We start from the raw sequence: 22,695 nt of genomic DNA on the forward strand, positions 1-22,695 counted from the left end.
TTTGAATGAGAGAGTTCTAGATGGTCTCGGAAGTTCTTTCCAGTATCAAATTACAATTATATAACAAACCTTGGTAGCATCATCATCTCTAAAATCAAGGTAATCATACCTGTAGTACCTTCCTCACCAGCCAATGCAAGAAATGTGGTACGGTAGAAAGAGCTCTGGCTCTAGAGTCAGAGGACCTGGATTCAGATCCTATCTTTGAGACTAATATTGTGCAACCTTGGAGAAGTCATTTTACATTATTTCAGCCAAGATTCTTTTTTCACCTTCTTTCCTAAGGCACCTGACAGCCAGTCTCCCCCATAACCCCCCCCCCCCAAATCCTGAATAACTAGAATTGAACTTGTCTTTGGAGAAAAGTATTGTTGAGTTCCTCATGGGAGTCACGTCTGGTTGAATAGTGTAGCCACTCTTTGACAAGCCAAGGCTCCCATGTGCTGGCCACCTTCTGTAGAACAGTAGATATCTTGGCTTGCTTCTGGATCATACCAGCAGCCTGGGGTAGAGCACATGCTTTATATTTACACAGGTAAGTTACCAAATTGATCAAGATGATAAGAAGACTAGGGGTCCAATTCTTGTTTGGGATGATTGTTTTCAAATGGAGAGAAAATTCCATTCTGTGACCACAGATTCTTTCTTTAATTAATTAATTAATTTTTAAAAGTTTATAACACTCAGTTCCACAAGTTTTTGAGTTCCAAATTTTCTCCCCCTCCCTCTCCTACTCCCTCTCCCCCAAGGTGGCATGTAATCTGATATAGGTTCTACATATACCTTCACATTAAACTTCTTTTCCCAATAATCAGATTGTAAAGAAGAATTATGAAATGAACCATGAGAAAAATGTTACAAAACCTAAAATAAATAAAATTTTAAAAAGAGAGCTAATAGTTTGCTTCAATCTGCATTCAGATTCCATAATTCTTTCTCTGGATGTGGATAGCCTTTTCCATCATGAGTCTTTTGGAGCTGTCTTAGAACTTTGCATTGTTGAGAAGAGTCAAGTCTATCAAAGTTAGTCATCACAGAAGCAATGTATCTGTGGTTGTGTACAATGTTCTCTTGGTTCTGCTCCCTTCACTCATCATCAGATCATATAAGACTCTCCAGGTTCCTGTGAAGGCCATCTGCTCCTCATTTCTTATAGCACAATAGTATTCCCTTACATTCATATACCACAACTTGTTTAGCCATTCTCCAATCCTCGATTTCCAATTCTTTACCACCACAAAACGGGTTGACGGGTTGACCACAGATTCTACCTGTATCCTGAACCAGCTGACTTGTATCTGTATGTGACTGATAAGAAGGGCGTATACATGAGAATGTGAATGGCTCAGTGCAATGGATCACCTCTACTAACTGGAAAACACCTTAAAGCATATGACCTACCATTGAGGAATTAGTAATGTTGCCACCAACCACATCGATTTTGTTAGAATATGTATTTATATTCATTTACATATAGATGTCCACTTATATCCAAACAAACACAAGAGGCAGTGTAGGATAGTTAATAAGGGCCAACCTTGGAACCACAGACTTAATTCAATCCAACAATTAAGCATCTACTATATACCAGACACAGCACAAGGTACAGGGAACACACGGATAAAAACAAAACAATTGCTGTCCTCGAAAAGCTTATATTCTACCCAGAAGCCACATAGTAAAACCTTCCTTCTGACACATACTATCTTTGTGGGCACAGGCAAATTACTTAACCTCTCAATACCCTGGGCAACTCTCTAAGCTGATAAACTTCAGAGAAATTGACCATCTGCCTTAGGAGAAAGAGTTTCCAACATGAATGAAATTATAGGGCTGGATCAGTTATGTATGTGTACACGCATATGGGGAAGAGGTGGTATGGCCACGAGGATGGAATACTGGCCTTGGAATCAGGAAGAACTGGTTTTAAGTCCTGTGCCTGAAACATATGGGCTATGAGACCTTGAAAAACCACTCCATTTTTCATGCCCCTTCTCTGAGGATCTCTAAGCCTCCAAATTGCAGAAAAGATGCTATTCTACATTGGTAGAGAAAGCTTCCTCTTCTGGGAGCTCCTTATGCTCATGAAATCATAGGTCTAGTCCCTTACCATCTATCCAGATCCAGGGTGTCCCAAAAGCCTTTGTGCATTTTAAAGCTTTAATAGCATAAAATTCACTAAGGCTTCAGGGACATTTTGTATATTTCAATACACATATACATACAAATCTACAGAGTACACATTGTAACAGCTCTTCAAATTGAGAATTCATCTTAATATATATAAATCCCAAAGCAGGCTTGCTATCTCTTAGCTAAGTATCTCAACAGCCTGCTGGTGCCCATAATATGACTCACTAGACTGAATCATCTCAGTTTCTTCCACTGAGTTAATTAGACAAATTGCCTGGCATTTACACAGATCAAATCCTCCTGCTTTTGTCTCCAAGGTAGCCCATTCCAGCTTCTCCTGAGTGGGGAAAAAATTTAAAAAAACCACTCAGACATGTGCACACACACACCCAATACCCCATGACATCAGCCAAGCTTGCGGCCACTTTCTGGTAGTACCACTTGTCACCCTCCTCCTGAGATGCTGCAGGAAGCCTTTCTTTTAAGTTCTTTGGTTGAGACTTCATGTTTAGCAGCAGGAGTGCTGGGACCCCAGTTTGGCGCACCATGTTTTTAGGAAGTACATTGACAGGCTGGAGAGGATCTGTCCATACAGAGCTTTGTAGCTCCCTTTAATTATTTTAAATATTACTTGTATTAATATCGTTGGGATATTTTGGAGGGGGAGGGAAGAAAAAAGGGAAAAATGATAGGTACATGATAACTTTGTTATATATTTCAAGGGAACAGCAAATTGTACATAACAGGTTTGCAGTTTCATATGCAACCATTTTTTTCTATTCTACTATGTTACGGAAATACTCATTTTATTTCTCACATTCAGAAAAAAATAAAAATGAAATTCAACGATAGCAATAAAGCATAAGTATATAGACAAGAAAGATATTAGAGGGAGACACTGGAAATAAATTATTATTTTTCAGATTACAAAAAAACCCTTTGGTTTTTACATCCCCTCCATTTTAGGATATAGCCCTTCCTGCTTCCCTACCCAGTAAGCCATCCCTTATAACAAAGAATGAACAAAGGGGATGGGGAGAACAGCTCAGCATAACCAACCAGCACATCAACTGTGTTTGACAGTATATGTAATATCCCACATCCATGATTCCCTGCTTCCACAAAGAAACAAGGGGAACCAGATCTCATTCTTAGCTTGCCACCCATCAGCAGTCTCAGAACATGGCTTAACATCCCAGGGAGGGAGGTGAGGAAGAGGGTGATAATCGGTGATTGATGGCAGCTGTGTTAATGCAGTGTCTTGCCTACACATCTGTCTGCCTTCCTCAGAGATTCTCAGCCTTCATAAATCAAGGCCAATGCCTTGAAGCTTCCTTTATTTTGATTCAGATTGTTTCTTCTTTTAAAAGGTGGTCCATCAGTAGCTCCCATAAGCCTGCCTCTATGCCCTCTCTTCCACAAGGCTTTAAGATCCAGAGATAGAAGACTGGTTTTTGGCTTGAAAAATAGGAAGTTTGGACACAAGGCTCTCTTTATGCTTGTACTCTTAAAAGATCTCTTACAATTAACTTGATAACAAGATTCTCTTCCAATCTTAGTCCCCTAATTTGGAACATAGGCAGGTCTAGGATGTAGATACTAGACCAGTATCTCTTATTGCAGTAAGATCTGTGCTGCCTGGCCTCCCTGGAATCACCACTGCTGCCCATGGCCTGACATCAAGAAGTTGGCATTTATCCCAGGCAGAAAGTCATTGGCTTGGATTTTAGGGGTCCTTGTGCTGTCCTAGAGATTATGGACACTTTCCTAAATAACTGCTCTGCCATCAAAAATCATAGGAACAGGAAGGGGCTTTAGAGGTCAGTCAGTCCAACTCCCTTATTTTACAAATGAGGAAACTGAGGCATAGAGAGGTTAAGTCATTTGCCCAACATCATACAACGTAGCAAGTGTTAAAGGTGAGATTTAAACCCAGGTCCTTCACTTCCAAATCCAATCCTTTTCCTACTGTCTATACCACTTGTATCAAAGTCCAATAGAACTAGGGGCCACTAATCCCTACATAAGGATCCCTTCAGGTAACATATTGACTTAGGAAACCGCATAGTCACATTATTTATGTCTTATTGTATTTTTTTAAAATTTTGTTGGACGTTTCCCCAATTCCATTTGAATCTGGTTCAGGAATGACTCAGCAGTGTTGCCAATGCAGAGCTGGCCACGTGTCTGATATCACTGGTCTTGTTCATATCTCTGTTTCTTGTTCAACTTTACTTAGAATATGACTGAGTTCTCACATTGAGAGGCTTTATGCTTATGAAAGGCATAGTGTCAAGTATAGGGAAGGGGTCATCTCTCTGCACTTTGCCCCAAACAGAGAACATATGGAGTATATAGATGGCTCAAAAGAGAGAAAGATGGATTTGGAGTCAGGAAGACCTACTTAAAATTTCGCCTCAGAAAATTATTAGCTGTCTGATCCTACATGAGTCATTTACCCTCAACTTTCTCATCTGTAAAATGTGAATGATAATAAAATCTGCCTCCAAGAGTTGTTGTGAGCATCAAATGAGATAACATTTGTAAGGCACTTTGTAAACCTTGAAGCACCATATGAGCACTAACCATTGTGGTTGTTACTTTTATTACTACCATCATCATCATCATCATTATTCCATTCAGGGCACAAGGTTTTAGGAATGGCAACCTTCAAAAGATGACAGCCAGGCAGGTGAAGGGCCTCCTAATGATGTAATGATGTTGCGTAAGCATTGGATGAAGGAACTCAGCATGGTGGGACTGAAAGAGATGCTTAGGGCATGTGATAACTGTGTGCAAGTACCAGAAGGGCCTTCAGTAGAAGAGGTTTGAGGCTCATTCTGCTTGGCCCTATAAGGCAACCCTGGAGCAGTAGGTGGACACTGAAGAAGGGCACTTTTAAGCTCAGTGTAGCCATATGATAGCTTGATTATATATTTAAAAGGAATAACAAGTTGTACACAATAGATTTGCATTTTCATGTATAATCATTTTTTATTATACTATGTTATGGAAATACTTGTTTTATTTCACAAATTAAAAATTTTAAAAATAATTTTAAAAAAGCTCACCGTAAGGAAATATTTCCTAACAGTTAGAGCTTTTGAGAAGTCATAGGCTTCCTTGTCAGATAGTGATTTCCTTCTTGCTGGAGGCTTTCAAGCAAGTACATACTACTCATCAGGGATACTTTGGAGGGGATGCAAGGGTCTTATGTTGTACTGGATTCAGGGGATCTTAATATGGCATCCATAATTTCTTTTTTTTACATTCTGATCACTTTATTTCAACATAATTAATTTTCTTTGCAATCCTATGTACTTTATTTTGTGCATTTAAAAACATTGTTCTGAAAAGGGGTCCACAGGCTTCACCTCCCTGCCAAAGGGGGTATGTGACCCCCCAAAAGGCTAAGAGGCTCTAGATGAAGTCCCATCTACTTTGAGAGGCTTCAAATCAGTTTGAGGAGAACAGGAGCTCACAGCCAGTGTCTTCCATCTGCTGGGACCTACTGGTTTCTATCCCTTTCAGTAGTCCAGAATTTTTGTCTTCTGTAGTATGGAGGGTCAAGGTAGAGAGAGTTGTCTCTGTAGAGGGTGAAGGGCATTTTGTGGGCATCTTATGGAGTTGTATCTGTCTACTCTCAGACCCCTCTGTTAGTAGTGCCAACTCAGACCAGAGATTTCAAAGCTCTGGATGCCCGTGACCTGCCTTTCAAAGGCTCCGCAAGCAGCTAGTGTTTTCCCCATGCTGTCTTCATACTTGGAGGGGCAACAGAAGGAAAACCCCCACTCCCAGCCTCTTGTCAGCTATGCTTTTCCCCTCCCGTTCTTTAATTTGAGTAACAACATTACTATGTGCTGTGAGTAGCTTAGCTTATCTAAAGAAGCAACAGTAATGGGTTTTAAGTGATATCTAAAAATTGGAGTTGAATACGCACACAAGCAAAGCATTTCAGGTGCCAGAATCTTGGGGTTTAGGGGCAAAGGCTTATGGATTGGGACCTCAGAGATCATCTGGTTCAGCCTCCTCATTTTAAAGAAGGCAGGCAATCTTAACCTGAGGTCCACAGGATGCCCTTCCCTATCCCTATCCCTATCCCTTTATAGATATAGATATATTCCAGGGAGTGAGTCAGTCAGCAAACATTTATTAAGAATCTACCATGTGCCAGGCATTCAGCTAAGTGCTAGGGATAGAAAGGACAGTTCCTGCCCTTGGTGAGCTCACTATCTGATGGGAGAGAGAAACTACATACAAAAAAGCTATATTCAATGTAAATAGGAAGTATTCAATGGAGAGAAAGCATTAAAAATTAAGAAAGATTAGGAAAGGTTTCTTGTAGACAGTAGGATTTTATCTGGGACTTGAAGGAAGCCAAGAAAGCCAGAAGACAGAGATAAGAATGGAGATTATTTCAGGTATGGGGGACAGCCTCTGACTTTTTCTTTGAAAAAAAGAGCATTTTCTATGAAAATGCCCAGATATTTTGTTCAAAGAACAGCAAGGAGACCGATAATGTTAGTGCATTGAAGAGTACATGGTGGGACATGGGGGAGGAGGTATAAGGCATAGGAAAGCTGGAAAGGTGGGGGAGGGGCTAAACACCAGAGACTTTTATATTTGAAGCTAGGGGTGATAGGGAGCCAGTGGAGTTTATTGAGTAGGGTGTGTGACATAATTGGACTTTCGCTTTAGAAAAATTACTTTGGCAGATGGGTGGAAGATTGGCAGGAATGGGCAGGAAGACCAGTTAGCAAGATAGGTCAGTAGTCTGCACTAGGGTGGTAGCAAAATCAGTGGAGAGAAAGTCCGTATTTAAGAGATGTTACAAAATTGAGATCATTAGGCCTTGGCAACAGGGAGGGGAACAGTGATAGATAATGAAGAGTCAGGCTCTAACCTCAAGTGTGGCCCTTTGACTGAATCCAAACTTCACAGAACAAATCCCCTTAATAAAAAATATTTGATCTGTAAAACTTATACTCAGTCAAAAGGCCACACCTGAGGACCTAGAAGGCCACATGTGTGGCCTCCATGCCACAGGCTCCCCACCCCTGGGACTCAAGGATAATATATGGGACCCTGGATGACTGGATTCTAGCGCTCTTGACAGTGATAGGGTGGTTTGGAAGTGACAAGGGTGTGAGGAGAAGGATAATCGGTTTTGTTTTGGACATGCTGAGTTTAAGATGTTTACAAAACATCACGTCCAAGATGTCCAAGAAGCAGTTGGAGATGTTAGAATGGAGAGAGGTTAGTAATAGATAAGGCATTTTGCGAATTATCAGCAAGGAGATGATCATTGAATTCATGGAAGCTGATGACTTCACCAAACAGTGTAGAGGAGAGAAGAGGACCCAGGATAGAGACCTGTGGGACATTCATGGTTATCCAGCAAAGGAGACTGAGAGGGAACAGACAGATAGGTAGGAAAACTTTGATGGTGTCAAAGGTTGTAAAGAGGTCAAAAAGAATGAGGACTGAGAAAATGGGCTTCATGAACCCGAATGGAAGAAAAAAATCTTCATTTTCACTAACCTATAACTCAGAAGTCCTTAACCCTGGGGTCCATGAACTTCTTAAAAAAAAAATATATATATATATATATATAATCCATATTTTAATAGAATGGGTTTTCATTATAATCCTGTGTACTTTAATATACAACATAATCCAATATATTTTAATATATGTAAATTGTATTATATCAAAAGGCATTTAATAATTCATTTTAAAGCATTATTCTCAGAAGGAGTCTGTAGGTTGCCAAGTGGGTTCATGTAGGGGTATCCTGATAAATATTCAACAATCATCTCTCTGGGAGAAAAAACATAGGAATGCTATAATTTAAGTTGAATCTTCATTATTAACACTTTCTTAAGTCTAGGTAATCAAAAACAACATGAAGACTTGGTTTTGGCATTTTTTTGCTGATTTCAGGGGTTGTAAATGTTGACATTGAAAATTAACCGGTTCGAGCTGGCTCCAGCACATCTCTGGATTCATGACATACACATACAGGTTAAGAACCTGAGTTCTAATCGCAATTTAATATTTCCTTCAGTCACTTAAAATATGATTTTAATAGACTTCAGCAGACTGCTCAAGGAATACAGGCCACCAAAAGTATCCTAGGATCCTTTCTAACACTACATCTATGATCCTATGAAACTGAGGCCAGTTACATTTTAATCTGCTTCAGGCTGCACTCAAGAGGGTTGTGGGCCACATGTGGCCTCTAGGTCATGTGTTTAACACCTTTGGCCTGGACCATTAGATTTGGAACTGTTTGAATGAATGGACCCAAAGAACGTATTAATAGTTTGATGTTAACCTGGAAAGAGATCTCCAGTGCAATATTAAAGAGTACTGTGCCATTTAAACTTTTTAGCATTGATTGGAATAAAAAGCATAGATGGACTGCTTATTAAATATGCAGATGATATAAACTTGGGTGGGATAGCTAACATTAAATAACAGAGAGAGGAATCAGAGAGACCTTAGTAGGCTGAAACATTGGCCTGAATTGGATATGATGAAATTTGCTAGGGACTAATGAAAAGTCTTATATTTGTAAAAAAATCAACTTCACCCACTTTAACCAGTTAATTTTCAGTTAAAAAAATGGTAGAAGGCATGACTAGCTAGCAGTTCATCTGAAAAAGATCCAGTGGTCTTTAGTGGGAATCAACAGGATGACATGGCAGCCTAGGAGTCTAAGGGCAACATGGCATCTGAGAAGTATAAGGTGAATGTGGACCACATTAAAAGAGCTATGGTATCCAGGATGAGGGAGGTAATAGTTTTGCTTTAGTCTTCCCTGGTCAGACCACTTCTGGATGATTGTGTTCATTTCTGGATGGCCAAGTTTTGGAGGAATCTTGACAAGCTGGAGAGTATGAGTCAATCAGGATAGCCCTGGGCCTTAAGTTATCAATCAAGCAGTGACAGCTGTCTTCATATATTTGAAGGACTGTCATGTCTGGCCTTCAAGGGCAGGATTAATAACAATGGGGGGCAGGGATTACATAGCCAAATTTATGCTTGATGTAAGGGGGGAAAGACCCCTCCTAAGCATTAGTGCTATCCTAAAGCAGATAACCAAGGAAGTAACTGGATCCCACTCATTGGAGGCCTTTAAGTAAAGGTCAGTTGACCACTTTGCAGGAGGAAGGAATTCTTGTTCAGATTCAGGTTGATATAGAGGTCTATGAGGTCCTCTCTAATCTTAATATTCTGAAATTCCACAATAGTAATGCTAGAAACTTTATTAACACCAGAACTGAGAGATGCCTAGTAGACAGAAGGGACCTGGGATGGATATTGAGTCAATTGGCAATAGGAGTTTAGGCAAATGTTTTAAGATGCTGGTTTGGGGCATTAATTAATACAGAAGTACATTTACTTACAGATCATGTATCATCCTTTCCTAAGGCCACCACTAGCGCCTTAGACATTATTAAAGTCTCCTTTTCACTCTTGGTACTTGGGGCTCCTTGGAGACTTCTTCCTACTAGTTCCAGAATGGGTTTGACTATAGCTGATGGCCATCCCATCTAGCCATTCTTCAGCTAAATGAGAAGGGGCTACTGCAAGAGAATATATGAGAATATGTGGGTGATCATTACAAGGGTGACATGGAGAAGGGAGGAGTAAGGTTCAGCAAGTCAATACATCAGTGATCTGTGGCTTCCTCCATGTGAGAATTCCCTCCCCTGACAGTCATAGAAATTTAGCATAGGCCCAGAAAGGTTAAATGATTTGACCATGGTCACAAAGGTAACAAGTGTCAGAGGTGGGATTTGAGTCATGAATCTAGGTCTTTCTGGATCCAACACAAGTTGGGTTGCTGGATATTGGGGTATGGGCAGTAATGGAAAAAAAGTAATGATCACAGCTTGGATCTTTCAAAAAGCTCAAGGAAATATTCTTGATGTACAAAATAGTTGGTCAAATAGTTCCTTCTGAAGGCACCCCCTCCCATTCTGGTCACACAGTTACAGTCAATCAAAAAGGCTGCTATTCGTGACGTGGTTACAAATAAGAACCAGCTATAGAATATCTTCCCATGCTCAGAATCTCTCCTGGAAGCAGGTTCCTCAGCTTTTTCCATAGGGGGAATTATGTCAGTGGCACCCTGCCCATTTTTGTAAGGACTGGGCTCATTGACCCCTTTACCATCGCTCTTTACATGGACGAAAACCCAGGAACATGGAGTTTGGAGGTGGAAGAACGATGTTTCTGAGAAAGAAGTGAGGAAGATGAACCACCCATTGGAATTTGTGGAGTAGGATTTTCATGGTTAGCAGCTGTGCCATCATTAAGACTGAAGTCTCTGATAGAGGCTTTGATCTGTATCTTGAGAGTAGCCTCAGATGTTCAATCATCTTTTCATGTCTTCCATGGCTGTTGTGATTGGTGGTCCTGTTGAATTCTGAAAGCTGTGGTGAGCTGACAGAAAATAAGAATATAAATGACCAACATTTACATGGTGCTTTAAAGTTTACCAAGTACTTTCCATACATTTTTCTCATTTGAGACTCACAGCAATCCTGTCAGGTAACCACTACTATGTTCAAATCCAGCCTCAGACACTTACTGGCTTTGTGTCCCTGAGTAAGTCATTGATGTTAACCTGAAATTCCACATCTGCAAAGTAGGGATAAAAATGGCACTTACCTTTCAGGATTGTCATGAGAAACAAATGAGATAATTGTAAAAATTCTTCACCGGCCTTAAAGCACTAAATAAATTCACCGTATAGCTATTGTCGCTGTCTTCTTTTTTTATCATCACCATCATCACCCCTGTTTTACAAATGAGGAAACTGAGGCTCTGGGGATTTAAGTGACTTGCCTATGGTCACACAGCTAATAAGCCTTGGAGGTGTTATTTGAACATGGGTCTTTTTTACTCCACCTCTGATATTCTATCCACCTATATAGTAGCCTATTTACATATATGGGTTTTTACCAGATTTTAATTCATTCAGAGAATATTTTTTGAGTCACCATGTTTGAGGACAATTCTCACTTTGGTTTCTTAATTTCTTTTGTCAGCTTCCCATTACTACAAATACAAACAACAGTTCATTTTCCCAGGTAAGTTTCATAGTTATTACTAGCTACACTTGACAAGTTTGGGCACTATCCTGGAGGTAGTTGGGGTACTAACCTGGAGGTAGTTTGGGCACTATACTAGAGTAGGTGGGGCACTATCCTGGAAGTAGTTGGGGCACTATCCTGGAAGTAGTTGGGGAACTATCTTGGAGGTAGTTGGGGGACTATCTTGGAGATAGTTTGGGCACTATACTAGAGTAGGTGGGGCACTATCCTGGAGGTAGTTGGGGCACTATCCTGGAGGTAGCTGAGGCATTAGCCTGGAGGTAGTGTTTGGATTTTTTATCCTGGAAATAGAATTTAGGCTTCACATTGTCAAATGTGGGTAGTCATTTAAAGATTTTGAGCAAGACAATACAGTGATAGAAGTAATGTTTTACAAAGACTAATCTGGCACTGGTGTTCACAACAGATGGGCAGGAGAGGAGAGATTGAGTCAGGGGAGAGAGGCTGGGGAGACCATTTAGGAAGCTATTGAAATAAACATGACATGTTTTTCCCCCTTCCCTATGTTTCACACATTCCCACTTGTATAAATACACTGCTTTTCCTCTATAGGAGGGCCTAACTCACTGCTCATTCATGCTAGTCTCTTCCAGCCTACAGAATCAGGCTGAACTGTCCCCTTGATATGGACTTTGGTTTCTCCAGCGTCAGTTATGGTGAAATCTTTCTGAGGCCCCATTACCTTTTAAACATGTTCAATCAATCAACATTATTAAGCACCTGGAGTCAGGAGTTCACCTGAGTTCAAATTTGGCTTCAGACACTAGCTGTGTGCCCCTGGGCAAGTCACTTAAGCCTGTTTGCCTCAGTTTCCTCATCTGTAAAATGAGTTGCAGAAGGAAATGGCAAACCCCTCCAGTATCTTTGCCAAGAAAGACCCAAACGGGGTCACAAAGAGTCGGGCTGAGACAATTGAACAACAACAAATTATTATCTCATTACTTTATGCTGAGAGAACCAGAAAGAATGGATAGTCAGTAAACATTTATTAAGAACCTATTATGTGCCAGGCCTTGTGTAACCTCCAGGTAGCCCCAACTTCCTCCAGGATAGTGCCCAAACTACGTCCAGGTACTGTCCCAACTACATCCAGGCTAGTGCCCCAACTACCTCCAGGCTAGTGCCCAAACTACCTCCAGGCTAGTGCCCCAACTACCTCCAGGTTAGTGCCCAAACTATCTCCAGGTCCTGTCCCAACTACCTCTAGGACAGTGTTCCTGAGCTGGGGATACAAAGAAAGGCAAAAGTCAGGCCTTGCTCTCAAGGGACTCATATTCTAATGGAGGAACCATATGGACAACTAGGTACCAAAAAGATCTAGACAGAATCAATTGGAGACAACCAGAAGAAAGAAGGTCCTGGAATTAAGGAGCAGTTAGGGAGAGGCTTCTTGTAGAAGGTGGGACAGGGACTGGTGAGAGGTCCAAGCTGAGTCACTTAAAGAGCACATTGCTTTGGGGTCATGAGACAGTTGAAAGTGAAGGATAGCATCCTCTCTCTCTTGGAAGCATGCCTTTTTGTCTTTACTCTTGGCTGTTTCGTTTTCAGATGTGGTCCCAGTGCCTGAGACACCCAGTCGAGCACCCCAAGTCATCCTCCATCCAGTGAACTCAAATCCGATGTAAGTAGAGCTCTTCTAGGAATCTGGTGACCTCAAAGTCATTCATTCTGCCCAGGGGAGAGGAAGGGAGGAAGAGGGAGTCAGTCCTCACTGGATGCCAACAAGCTCTGCCTTGATGGCATGAATGATGATTTGGACATATTAGGTCAAAGCACTCATTTGGGATTGGGGGAAGGGGCAAGGCAAGGGAGGGAAGGTTAATGTAACAAAAATCCTTTGTCCTGTTCCTTGGTACAATAAGCCTGTCCCATAATGTAGAATATCAGCTCTCCCAGGGGCATGACCAGAGATCTTGTGGAAAGATGCCTATTCTTAGGGAAGGCAGTATATCATAGGGCAAAGACTGCTGGAGTCAGAGGACCAGGGTTGCATTACCAGCTCTGTTTACTGCCTCCTGTGTGACTTTTGACAAGCCCCTTGACCTCTTTGGCTTTCATTTCGTGTAAAATGAAGGCATTGTGGACAGTCTCTGAGGGCCCTTGCAGCTCTCAATCTGGCTGGATCAAAGGTCTGTTCATTTCCCTTCTCCTTGATCTAAGCCAGAGGTGTGTGGTACAGACACCTCTGGGGATCCCTGAGATACTCTCAGGGGATTCATGAGGGCAAAACCATTTTCATAATAACGCTAAACTGTTTTAATTTAAAATACAATAAATATTGATAGCTATAACTCACATAAACAAAAGCTCTTTGGGGCGAGTCCTCAATAATTTGTAAGAATATAAAGGGGTCTTGAGACCAAAAAGCTTAAGAATCACTCTTCTAAGCTAAGGTTATTGCATGGGGTTGAGAGCTTGTGTGTATGTATTTGACATTTTGATAACTATATTTCAATAGAATTGGTTTCCTTTTAATCATATGTATTTTATGCATTTATGGTTCTGTGAAGAGGTTTTCACTACACTGTCCAAGGGGTCCAAGACACAGAAAAGGCTTAATAAATCCTTCTAGAAGGCCAGCTTTAGGGACAGAGTCTAGGCCAGAAGTGGGGAACCTGCAGCTTCAAGGCCACATGTGGCCATTTAGGTCCTCAAGTGCAGCCCTTTGACTAAATCCATACTTCACACCAAGTTTGGATTCAGTCAAAGGGCTGCACTTGAGGACCTAGAGGGCCACATGTGGCCTTGAGGCTACAGGTTCCCCACCTATGAGGAAGAGTAGGTGACATGCCCCTTTTCCCCTTCTTCCTCTGCTCCTTCTCTCCAAATGCAAATGCTTTTGCAAGCACAATTTTATTGAAATGAAAATCAAAGAAAAGATAGCAAGAGGCATAGTTGGGGGGATGGTAATGGTAATTAATTCAGCAAACTAACCAGTATATCAAACAGTATATATAGTACTCTTCATCCCTAGACCTCCACCTCAGCAAAGACAGGAAGGAAGTGGCTAGTTTTTTCCATTTTCCTTTTTTAACCTTTGTTACAGGAAGTGGTCCTCTAGAAAGAGAAGGGCTTTATATGGAAGGATGATTTTAAAAACAAAAGACAGCTAAGGTTTTTTTTTTTTAATTTTGTTTTGTTTTAAGAAAATCAAGGGTAGCCTTGAAGAAGATAGAACCTTAGGCAGCCTGAGAGGGGCTGTTTGGAAATAGGGAGAGTCAGTTTTGCTCATTATATTAATGGGTATTAGCATTAGTTTTTGGTTCTTAACTTTAGCACCAACTGTCAGAGGTACCTTCTGCATCAGCTGCTCCCCGTCCAGGTGCCAGCAGCACGGGGACCCCCAAAGCTTTCAACTGAGAGTAATTGGACTTTTCACTAACCATGCCTTACACATTCCGTAGGTAGCACCCTTAGGTGATGGATCCAGTCATTAGCCACTTCCCAGTCATTTCTGAACTTGTGTATAGGTCAGCAATTAATCCTGGATGACGCAGAAATGTCTCTGCATAAGTGGAAACATCACCCTGGCAGCTCCAACTTGGTAGCTTGGGGAGATGGCAGTGGGGTGGATTGCACAGTAGGAAGAAAGAGTCCTGAGGTTGGAATCAGGAGGCCTGTATTCAAAACCTGCCTCAGGCACCTCCCTGTGCCACATGGGGCACATCTCCGAGTTTCTCAGAGACTGAGTTTCATCAGCTGCCTAATGAGGAAAACTCAAAATGCTGTCCTGTATGAAAGGGATTAGCTCTGGTTCTGCTTGGACCCAGAGTACAGACCCAGGAGCCATTGATAGATAGAAGCTGTAGAGGCAGATTTAGGTTTGATAGTAAGGAAGACTTCCCAAAAATGAGAATGACCCCAAAGTGGGACTCCCACTTCTTCCAGCAGAGGTTGAAGGGCCACCTCATGAAGACAGTGTAGGTGGGATTATTGGTCAGCTATGGCAGGAGTGGGAGGGATGGGGGGTGAGATCACCTCTGAGGGCCTTTCCAGTGCTGACTCTATTATCCAAAGAGTGAGAGTTAGGGGCTGGGGTAGGGGGGCGGGGAGAAGGAGTGCCCCACAGAGATCTGTGTATTTTGTACTTCATACATGACAAAAGAACTTGGAATTTAACCTGGAACCCAAGGAAGGCCCTGAAGCCAGGAAGGTCTGGGTACAAAGCTTATCTCTGACACCTCCAGACTGTGTGACCCTGGTCAACTCAACCTCTCAGGATACCGGGGAAATCTTTCATGTCCTAGACCCCTTTGGCAGTCTGGCAAATGCTATGGACTCCTTCTGAGGATTATTTTTAATGCAATAAATAGAACAAATAAGATTATAAGAGAAATTTTTGAGATTTAATTGTTATTATTATTTAATACAATATTAAATTATATTGAGATTACATGTGTGTGTATGCATGTATGTATACATACAAGGTCATGGACATCAGATTAAAAACTCTTTAGCTCTAAGATACTGAGAAGGTACCCACCTGCACTGGCAGAGGGACTTTCTCTGCCAGGAGGTCCTTACTTCTAAAATTGAGGAAAATCACAGGTCTGGTCCAAACAAATAGTAGAGAGATTCCAAAACTTTGTGTTTACCTGTTGTATGTGTATATGTGTGTGCTTGTGGGTGCCACCCCCAATAGAATGGAAGCATAGCACACAATAAATAATCATTAAAAGTTTGTTGAACTGAATAACGTTCCACTAATAGGAAAGGTGTCTAAATTGAAGGACGAATGACTAGAGAATGGGGAGGCCTCATGATACAGCAAAATAATCCTAGGATTAGAATCAGAGAATCTGGATTAAGATCCTGATGCAGACACATAATTGAGCCCAGTTCCTATATGGCCTTGATTGAGACGCTTCACTTTCCTGGGCTAATTCTAGGATTGGAATCAGAGAATCTGGATTCAAACCCTGGTTCAGACACATAATTGAGCCCAATTCCTATATGGCCTTGATCAAAACACTTCACTTTCCTGGGCCTCAATTTCTTCATCTGTAAAATGAGGTCATTGGACTAGCCGACTCATTGAGTCCCTTCCAGCTGGAGATCTAGAATCCTATGAATACCATACATGGTGTGCTTTTTCCACTCAATGGTGATGGATCTGGAGATCCTCAACTGTCCAGCATTGATGGTCAGTTTCCCAGTAGGAAAATGACAATTTCAGCCTGATGCCATCTAATACATTTAAGGCAACTGGTAGAAATAGAGGATGTGTAGGGGCAGCAGGGCTGGAGTAGTAATGTAATAGCTTCTTCTGCTTTACTAACCAGATTCAAAAGGAGGGCAAACAATAGGAGGGCCTTATTTTGTTGGTGGGGGCTGAGGAGAAAAGCCAGTCACCATTGTCTACCAGGATTGGGTCTCAGCTTCTCATCACATCGGCTGTCTCTATTGCAATTACAGTCAGCCTTGCTCTAAATAATTGGATAATCCAAGAGATAACAAATAATGCTTTGCTCTGTGGAAATCTCAAAGTGAAGTTGAAAGGACACTTGGCTATGCACGCTCCAATTATTACTAATTGTGCTGGAGAGTTGACGGACAACATGACTCAAGCCTTCCTCGTGTCTAGGACATCAGACAGCATCACATTTCCAGGAAATTTATTAGATTCAGTTTGGAAAACAAGAGAAGGGCACAGGGTAATAATGATGGCCAGCAGTTATGTAGTACCTACCATGTGCCAAGCACTGTGCTTTACAAATATCGTCTTAGTTGATCCTTACAAGAATCCTGGGATGTATGTGCTGTTATTACCCGCTTTTTACAAATGAAGAAACTGAGGCTTAGAGGGGGCGAAGATACTAGCAATAGGTAACACAAGGGGTAAGTGGCCGAGTCAGGATTTAACAGAATCAGTGGGCCTGAAGTCAGATAGACCCAAGGTCAGACCTCACGCCAGACAGATACTAGCTTCATGACCCTGGGCAAGTCATTTAACCTTAGTTTCCTCCTCTGTGAATTGGGCATAACCAGAGCACCTGCTTCTCAGGATTGTTGCAAGGATCACACGAGACAATGTTCATAGAAGCCCTTAGTGAACCTTTAGATGCTACATAAATGTGAGGATTGATGAGAGACGTGGGGTATAATGAGGTGAGTGCCAGGCTTGGAGTTAGGAAGACCTGAGTTTAAGTTTCACTTCTGATGCATCTAGGCTGTGTGACTCTGGGCAAACTATTTAACTTTTCTGTGTCCTGGGCAACTCTTTAAGGCTCCGAGGTACGTTACTGGGGCTAATCTGCATTGGTAGGCATTTCCTATACCCACTAACAAGCATTTATTAAGTGGTCACTCAGTGCCAGGCACTGTGCTAAGCCAATGAAATCAAAGGTCCAATCCAGCAAAATAAATGTGCAAGTCATTGGTTAAGCACAACAGTCCTTGTCCTCATGGAACTTACAGTCTGCTCAAAAAGAAGGGCTGGCATCATGGAAAACAACAAATACACAACAGGGCAGCTGGGTGGCATGGCGGGTAGAGGGCACTGAACTTGGAGTCTGGAAAATGGATTCAAATCCTGCTTTCAGACACAAGCAGTGCTGGGCAAGTCATTTAATATTTCTGTGCCTCAGTTTCCTCATTTGTAAAGTGAGAGGGTTGGGCCTATTGGCCAATAAAGTCCCTTTCAGCTCTCAATCTATGACACCATGGAGATATATGAAAGGCAAATAGGAAGTGATTCAGGGATTGGGGAAGAGCATTAATGATTGGGGTGGAGAAGGGGGATCCTGAAAGGCATGAATAGGAGCGTCCCTGGTACTGAGCCTTGAAAGGAGTTAGGAGGCCACAGGGAAGGAGGTATATCCACTGGCAGGAGGCCAACCTGGACAAAGGCACAGAGGTGGGGAGATCCAGGGTCACGTACGGGAATGGCAAACAGGCCAGATTGAGACACGGAGAAGAGCTGTGTGAAATAGACCTGGAAAGCCAAGATGAAGGCAAATCACAAAGGGCTTTGTTTGTATTTTATCCTAGAGACCAAAGGGAGCCCCTGAAACTTCTTTAGCAGAGGAGTGACATGGTCACCCCTGTGCTTTAGGAAGATCAAGTTAGCAGTTGGGTGGAGGATAGGTTAATGAGAGGAGTGGGGAGGCAAGAGACCAGTGAGAAGGCTCATGGAAAAATCTAGATGAGAGGGAAAGAAAACCAGAACTAAGTCACTGTAAAGGACAGAACATCGGACTTGGAGTCAGGAAGACATGAGTTCAAATCCAACCTCAAATACCTATTAGCTGTATGACCCAGGGCAAGTCACTTCACCTATCTGCCTCACTTTCCTCTTCTGTAAAACGATAATAATAGCAGCACCTACCACCACGGGTTGTTGTGTAGGCCAAGTGACATGATTGCAGGGTGTTTTGGAAACCTTAAAGTGTTATATAAATGCCAATAATAGTAATAACCATAATAATAATAGCATTATCATCTCAGTAGTTATGTGAGTGGAAAATAGGAAATGGAAGCTGTAAACTTCTTTGATTCTTGGTCCCCTTCCCTTAGACAACATGCAAAAAGTAAAATATCCAAAAATGGAAAAAGGAGGCAGGAACAAGAGGTGAAGCAGGCACTCCTCCCCTGCCAGAACCCGGAAGGTTACTGGATTTGGAACTTAAACAATTGAGGTTTATTTCACTTGGTTAATTACTTCAGAAACGGAGCAGTCCGGGGTAATAACAATGCCTGGTCAATTTCCCAGTTAAGCCCTGTAACTATGTATGTAAACAGCTGGAGTCGGTGTGTCGGACTTTCCATGTAACCATCAATTTGTTCTTCTCCCCCAAAGCCTGGAAGGAAACCCATTACTTCAAATTGAAGTGGAGCCAACATCAGAGGTGAGAACCATGGGGAGGCCAAAGAAACTTTCTCCATGTAGAGCCTGAACTGGCTAAAACTTGGCTTGAAACCAGTGTCCACAGAGATGAGGCAGGTTGGGAAAGGGGGAGGAGAGGAGGGGAGAAGGCAGCGCATGGCCTGGGGCTGGCGTTCCACCCCATGCCCTCCAAAGCCCGACTCAGGAACAATTAAAATAAGCTGACTATTCCCAGCTTTGGGCTTAATGGACCATTATATGTGGACATCATTGGAAACCATGTTGTCCGGAAGTTGGCAGGGCGTCAGCATTGTCTGATGGAAAAAGGAAAAAAAAACCCACCTGGGAGTGGGGTTAATGGAGAGTGGGTCATGACCCATAGCCCTGTGCTTTGGTAGCGGGGAGAGGGAAATTCGAAGGGGATATCGGGGTAGGGAGGAATCCCTCAGGAAATTTGGTAAGGCTCACTGAATGCTTAGTGGGCTTCTACTCCTTGGTGGGGGAGGGGTCCTTGAGGAATGAAAGGCCCATCAGCAGAGAACCTCTTGGTTTTCCCAACATGGCTTGGAGCTCATAGGATGATGATTCACATTTCCTGAGGAAATCATTCCCCCAAACAGATCAGAAGCATTTACTGGGTGCTAGGCGCTGGAGTGCTTATTGCCATTTTGTCATGTTAGTCATGTTTGACTCTCCACGTCCCCGTTTGCGGTTTTCTTAGCAGAGATACTAGAGTGGTTTGCCATTTCCTTCTCCAGCTCATTTCACAGATGGGGAAACTGAGGCAAACAGGGTGGAGTGACTTGCTCAGGGTCGTACAGCTAGTAAGTGTCTGAGGCCATATATGAGCTCAGGTCTTCCCGACTCCAGGCCTGGTGCTCTATCCACTGCGCCGCCTAGCTGCCCTCAGCCCTGGGGTGCTAATCACAAAGAAATGGCAAAACTCTGTCCCTACAGCCAGCTCCCCTGATAAGAACTTTTAAAAAAAATTTCAGTAACCTGCTTGCCTCAGTTTCCTCATCTATAGAACAAAGAGGTTAGACTAGATGATCTTTGAGGGGCCTTCTAGCTTTGATCCTAGTGAAGCCCTAATTTCTTCACCTGGAAAATCAACTACTCCTTGACCTGCCCACGTCCTAGAGATGTCAAAATACTAAGCTGAGAAATCACTAAAAATATGCTTTTAGAAAACCATCATGTCACCAGATTTAACTGGAGATTTAGTAACCACTAATTTTTCTTTATTGTTTCTTAAAAAGAAGCAATTTATTTAACATTTACTAATTTTTTTTACTAAAATTTACTTTAAAAGTAACATTACTTAGTGTAACGAGCACCGTGGCAGTGTAGCCTTCAGATCAGCCTTTCCCAAAATCCCTGAATGGAAGAGCCAGTTAGTCCAACCCATAACTGAACAAGAATCCCCTCTTTCTATATTCACAATGGCGGGTCAGCTCAGCAACCTCTGGAAGACCTAGAATCAGTGGGGAACCCACCAATTCAATCCAATTTAATTCATCAAACATTTATTAAGCACCTACTAGGTGGTGGTCGCTGTGCTCGGTGCTTGGGATACCAAGACTAAATAGAAAAAGGGCCTGCCCACAGAAAGCTTACATTCCATGGGAAATGTGCCCCATGCTGCTTAGCCTCAGTCAACAGAAGAGTGGAAAAAAGCAAGATTTAAGCTTACTGTAGGGGTGGGGAAAATGGCAGAACCATTTGAGATCTCTGAAAGGGGTGCAAGCTGACTTGTGAGACAGTGAGTCTCTCATCACTGGAGGTGTTCAAGCAGAGGTGCAAGGGCCCCTTGTTGAGGCCCTTCAGCAGGGATACCTTTTTGGGTATGAGTGGAACCAGATGGACCTGGAAACTCTGAGAATCTGTGATTTTTATGATTCTTACAGGTGATGAAAAGCCTCAAAATCAGGCCAAATGAGGATTGACCCAAGAGCCTGAGGATATTTACGGGGCAGAAGACTAGAGTGGAGTGGGAGGGGGTGTATCTGAAAGACTCTCACATGAAAGGGGGATTAAGCTTGTCTTGCTTGGCCCCCGGGGGTACAATTAGCAGCACGGGGTAATTTGCCCCTAAAAGAAGGGAAAACTTCCTAATAATTAGTGGTTTAGGACCACAGATCTAGAGCTGGGAAGGATCTCATCTAGGCCAACCCCTTTCTATTACCAATGAGGAAGCTGAGACCCAGGAAATTAAAGTGACTTGTCCAGGGTCATCTAGGCAGCAAGCATCAAAGGCAGGATTTGAAGTCAGGTCCTCTCATTCCAGAGCTCTTGTTCCTTCCACTGTACCATCCTTCCCCCGAGCAGAATGGTGGGAGGGAGTGTGTCATCACTCACTGGAAGTCTTCAAGCCAAGGACGGATGAATGACTACTTAGCATTGTCGCTGAGATTTTTCATGCAGGGGTGGGTTTTAGCTGACACCTCTGAGGTCCCTTCTGGCTCCAAGATTCTGTGATATGTTGACAGTGGGTGTTGATCTAAGCAAAAATGATTGACCTGTGATTTCTAGTGAGGAGAGAGTTTAGAGGTATTTGAGTCTCATCCACTCGTTTTCCAAATGAGGATACCGGGCCTCGGGGAAGTTTGGGAAATACGGGAGCGTTCAAGGCTCCCTGACTCCCATTTGGATGCTCTACCCACTGTACCCCACTTCCTCCATAATTGTTCTCATTTCTCTTTCCTGCCTGCCACAGAACGAGGAGGGGAACAATGAAGCCGAGGAATCGGAGGACGACTTCGAGGAGATGAACCTCTCACTTCTCTCTGCCCGCAATTTCCCACGCAAGGCCAGTCAGACCAGCATCTTTCTCCAGGAGTGGGACATCCCCTTTGAGCAGCTGGAGATGGGGGAGCTCATCGGCAAGGGCCGATTTGGGCAGGTGTACCATGGCCGCTGGCATGGGGAAGTGGCCATAAGGCTTATTGACATCGAGAGGGACAATGAGGATCAGCTCAAAGCCTTCAAGCGGGAAGTCATGGCTTACCGGCAGACACGACATGAGAATGTGGTGCTCTTCATGGGGGCCTGCATGAGCCCACCCCACTTGGCAATCATCACCAGGTCAGTGCCTCGCTTGCCAGTTTGGGCATAGGGCTCCCTAAGCCTGATTAAGTATTTACTCTTGCGTCTCTCCACCTGCCATCGAGTCAACTGCCCACTACCTGACATGGGTCCAGATTGTCCTGGGTAAGCCTGTATCCTAGTGAATAGATGCTCCATGTACGTTCTGTGTGAGTACTAGTATCGCTAAGTATATTTAGTATTGAAGCCCTATAGAGGGTTGATGCAGTGGAAAGATCAGAGGACCTGTTTTCAAATCTTGATTCTGATACTACTTAGTGGACCTTGAGCATGGTGATCAACCACCCTTGGCCTCAGTTTCCTCATCTGGAAAAATGAGGGGGTTGGACCTGTTGGCCCCTAACACCCCTTCCAGCTATGATACCATGTCATCAGCACTGGATTTGCAAACAGAGGACCTGGGTTCATATCCTAGCTCTGTTTCCTTCAACCTATAATGACCTGGTATAAATCACTTAATCTTTCTGGGCCTCAGTTCCCCATTAAAAAAAAAGATTAAATGAC

The 22,695-nt window shown here is 42.7% G+C and overlaps 1 protein-coding gene across 1 annotated transcript in view; it reads left to right on the forward strand.

Annotated features, from left to right (window-relative positions):
- The window catches only part of KSR2 (kinase suppressor of ras 2), a 584,421-nt gene that overhangs the window by 467,286 nt on the left and 94,440 nt on the right, over window positions 1-22,695 (forward strand). The window contains exons 11-14 of the mRNA XM_036748960.1: window positions 11,196-11,237; window positions 12,810-12,882; window positions 19,060-19,108; window positions 21,803-22,170. Coding sequence (XP_036604855.1) covers window positions 11,196-11,237; window positions 12,810-12,882; window positions 19,060-19,108; window positions 21,803-22,170 — 532 coding nt within the window. The remainder of the gene's footprint in view (window positions 1-11,195; window positions 11,238-12,809; window positions 12,883-19,059; window positions 19,109-21,802; window positions 22,171-22,695) is intronic.

The sequence above is a fragment of the Trichosurus vulpecula genome, chromosome 1 (genome assembly GCF_011100635.1).
Source record: "Trichosurus vulpecula isolate mTriVul1 chromosome 1, mTriVul1.pri, whole genome shotgun sequence".
In the NCBI taxonomy this organism is placed as follows: Eukaryota; Metazoa; Chordata; class Mammalia; order Diprotodontia; family Phalangeridae; genus Trichosurus; species Trichosurus vulpecula.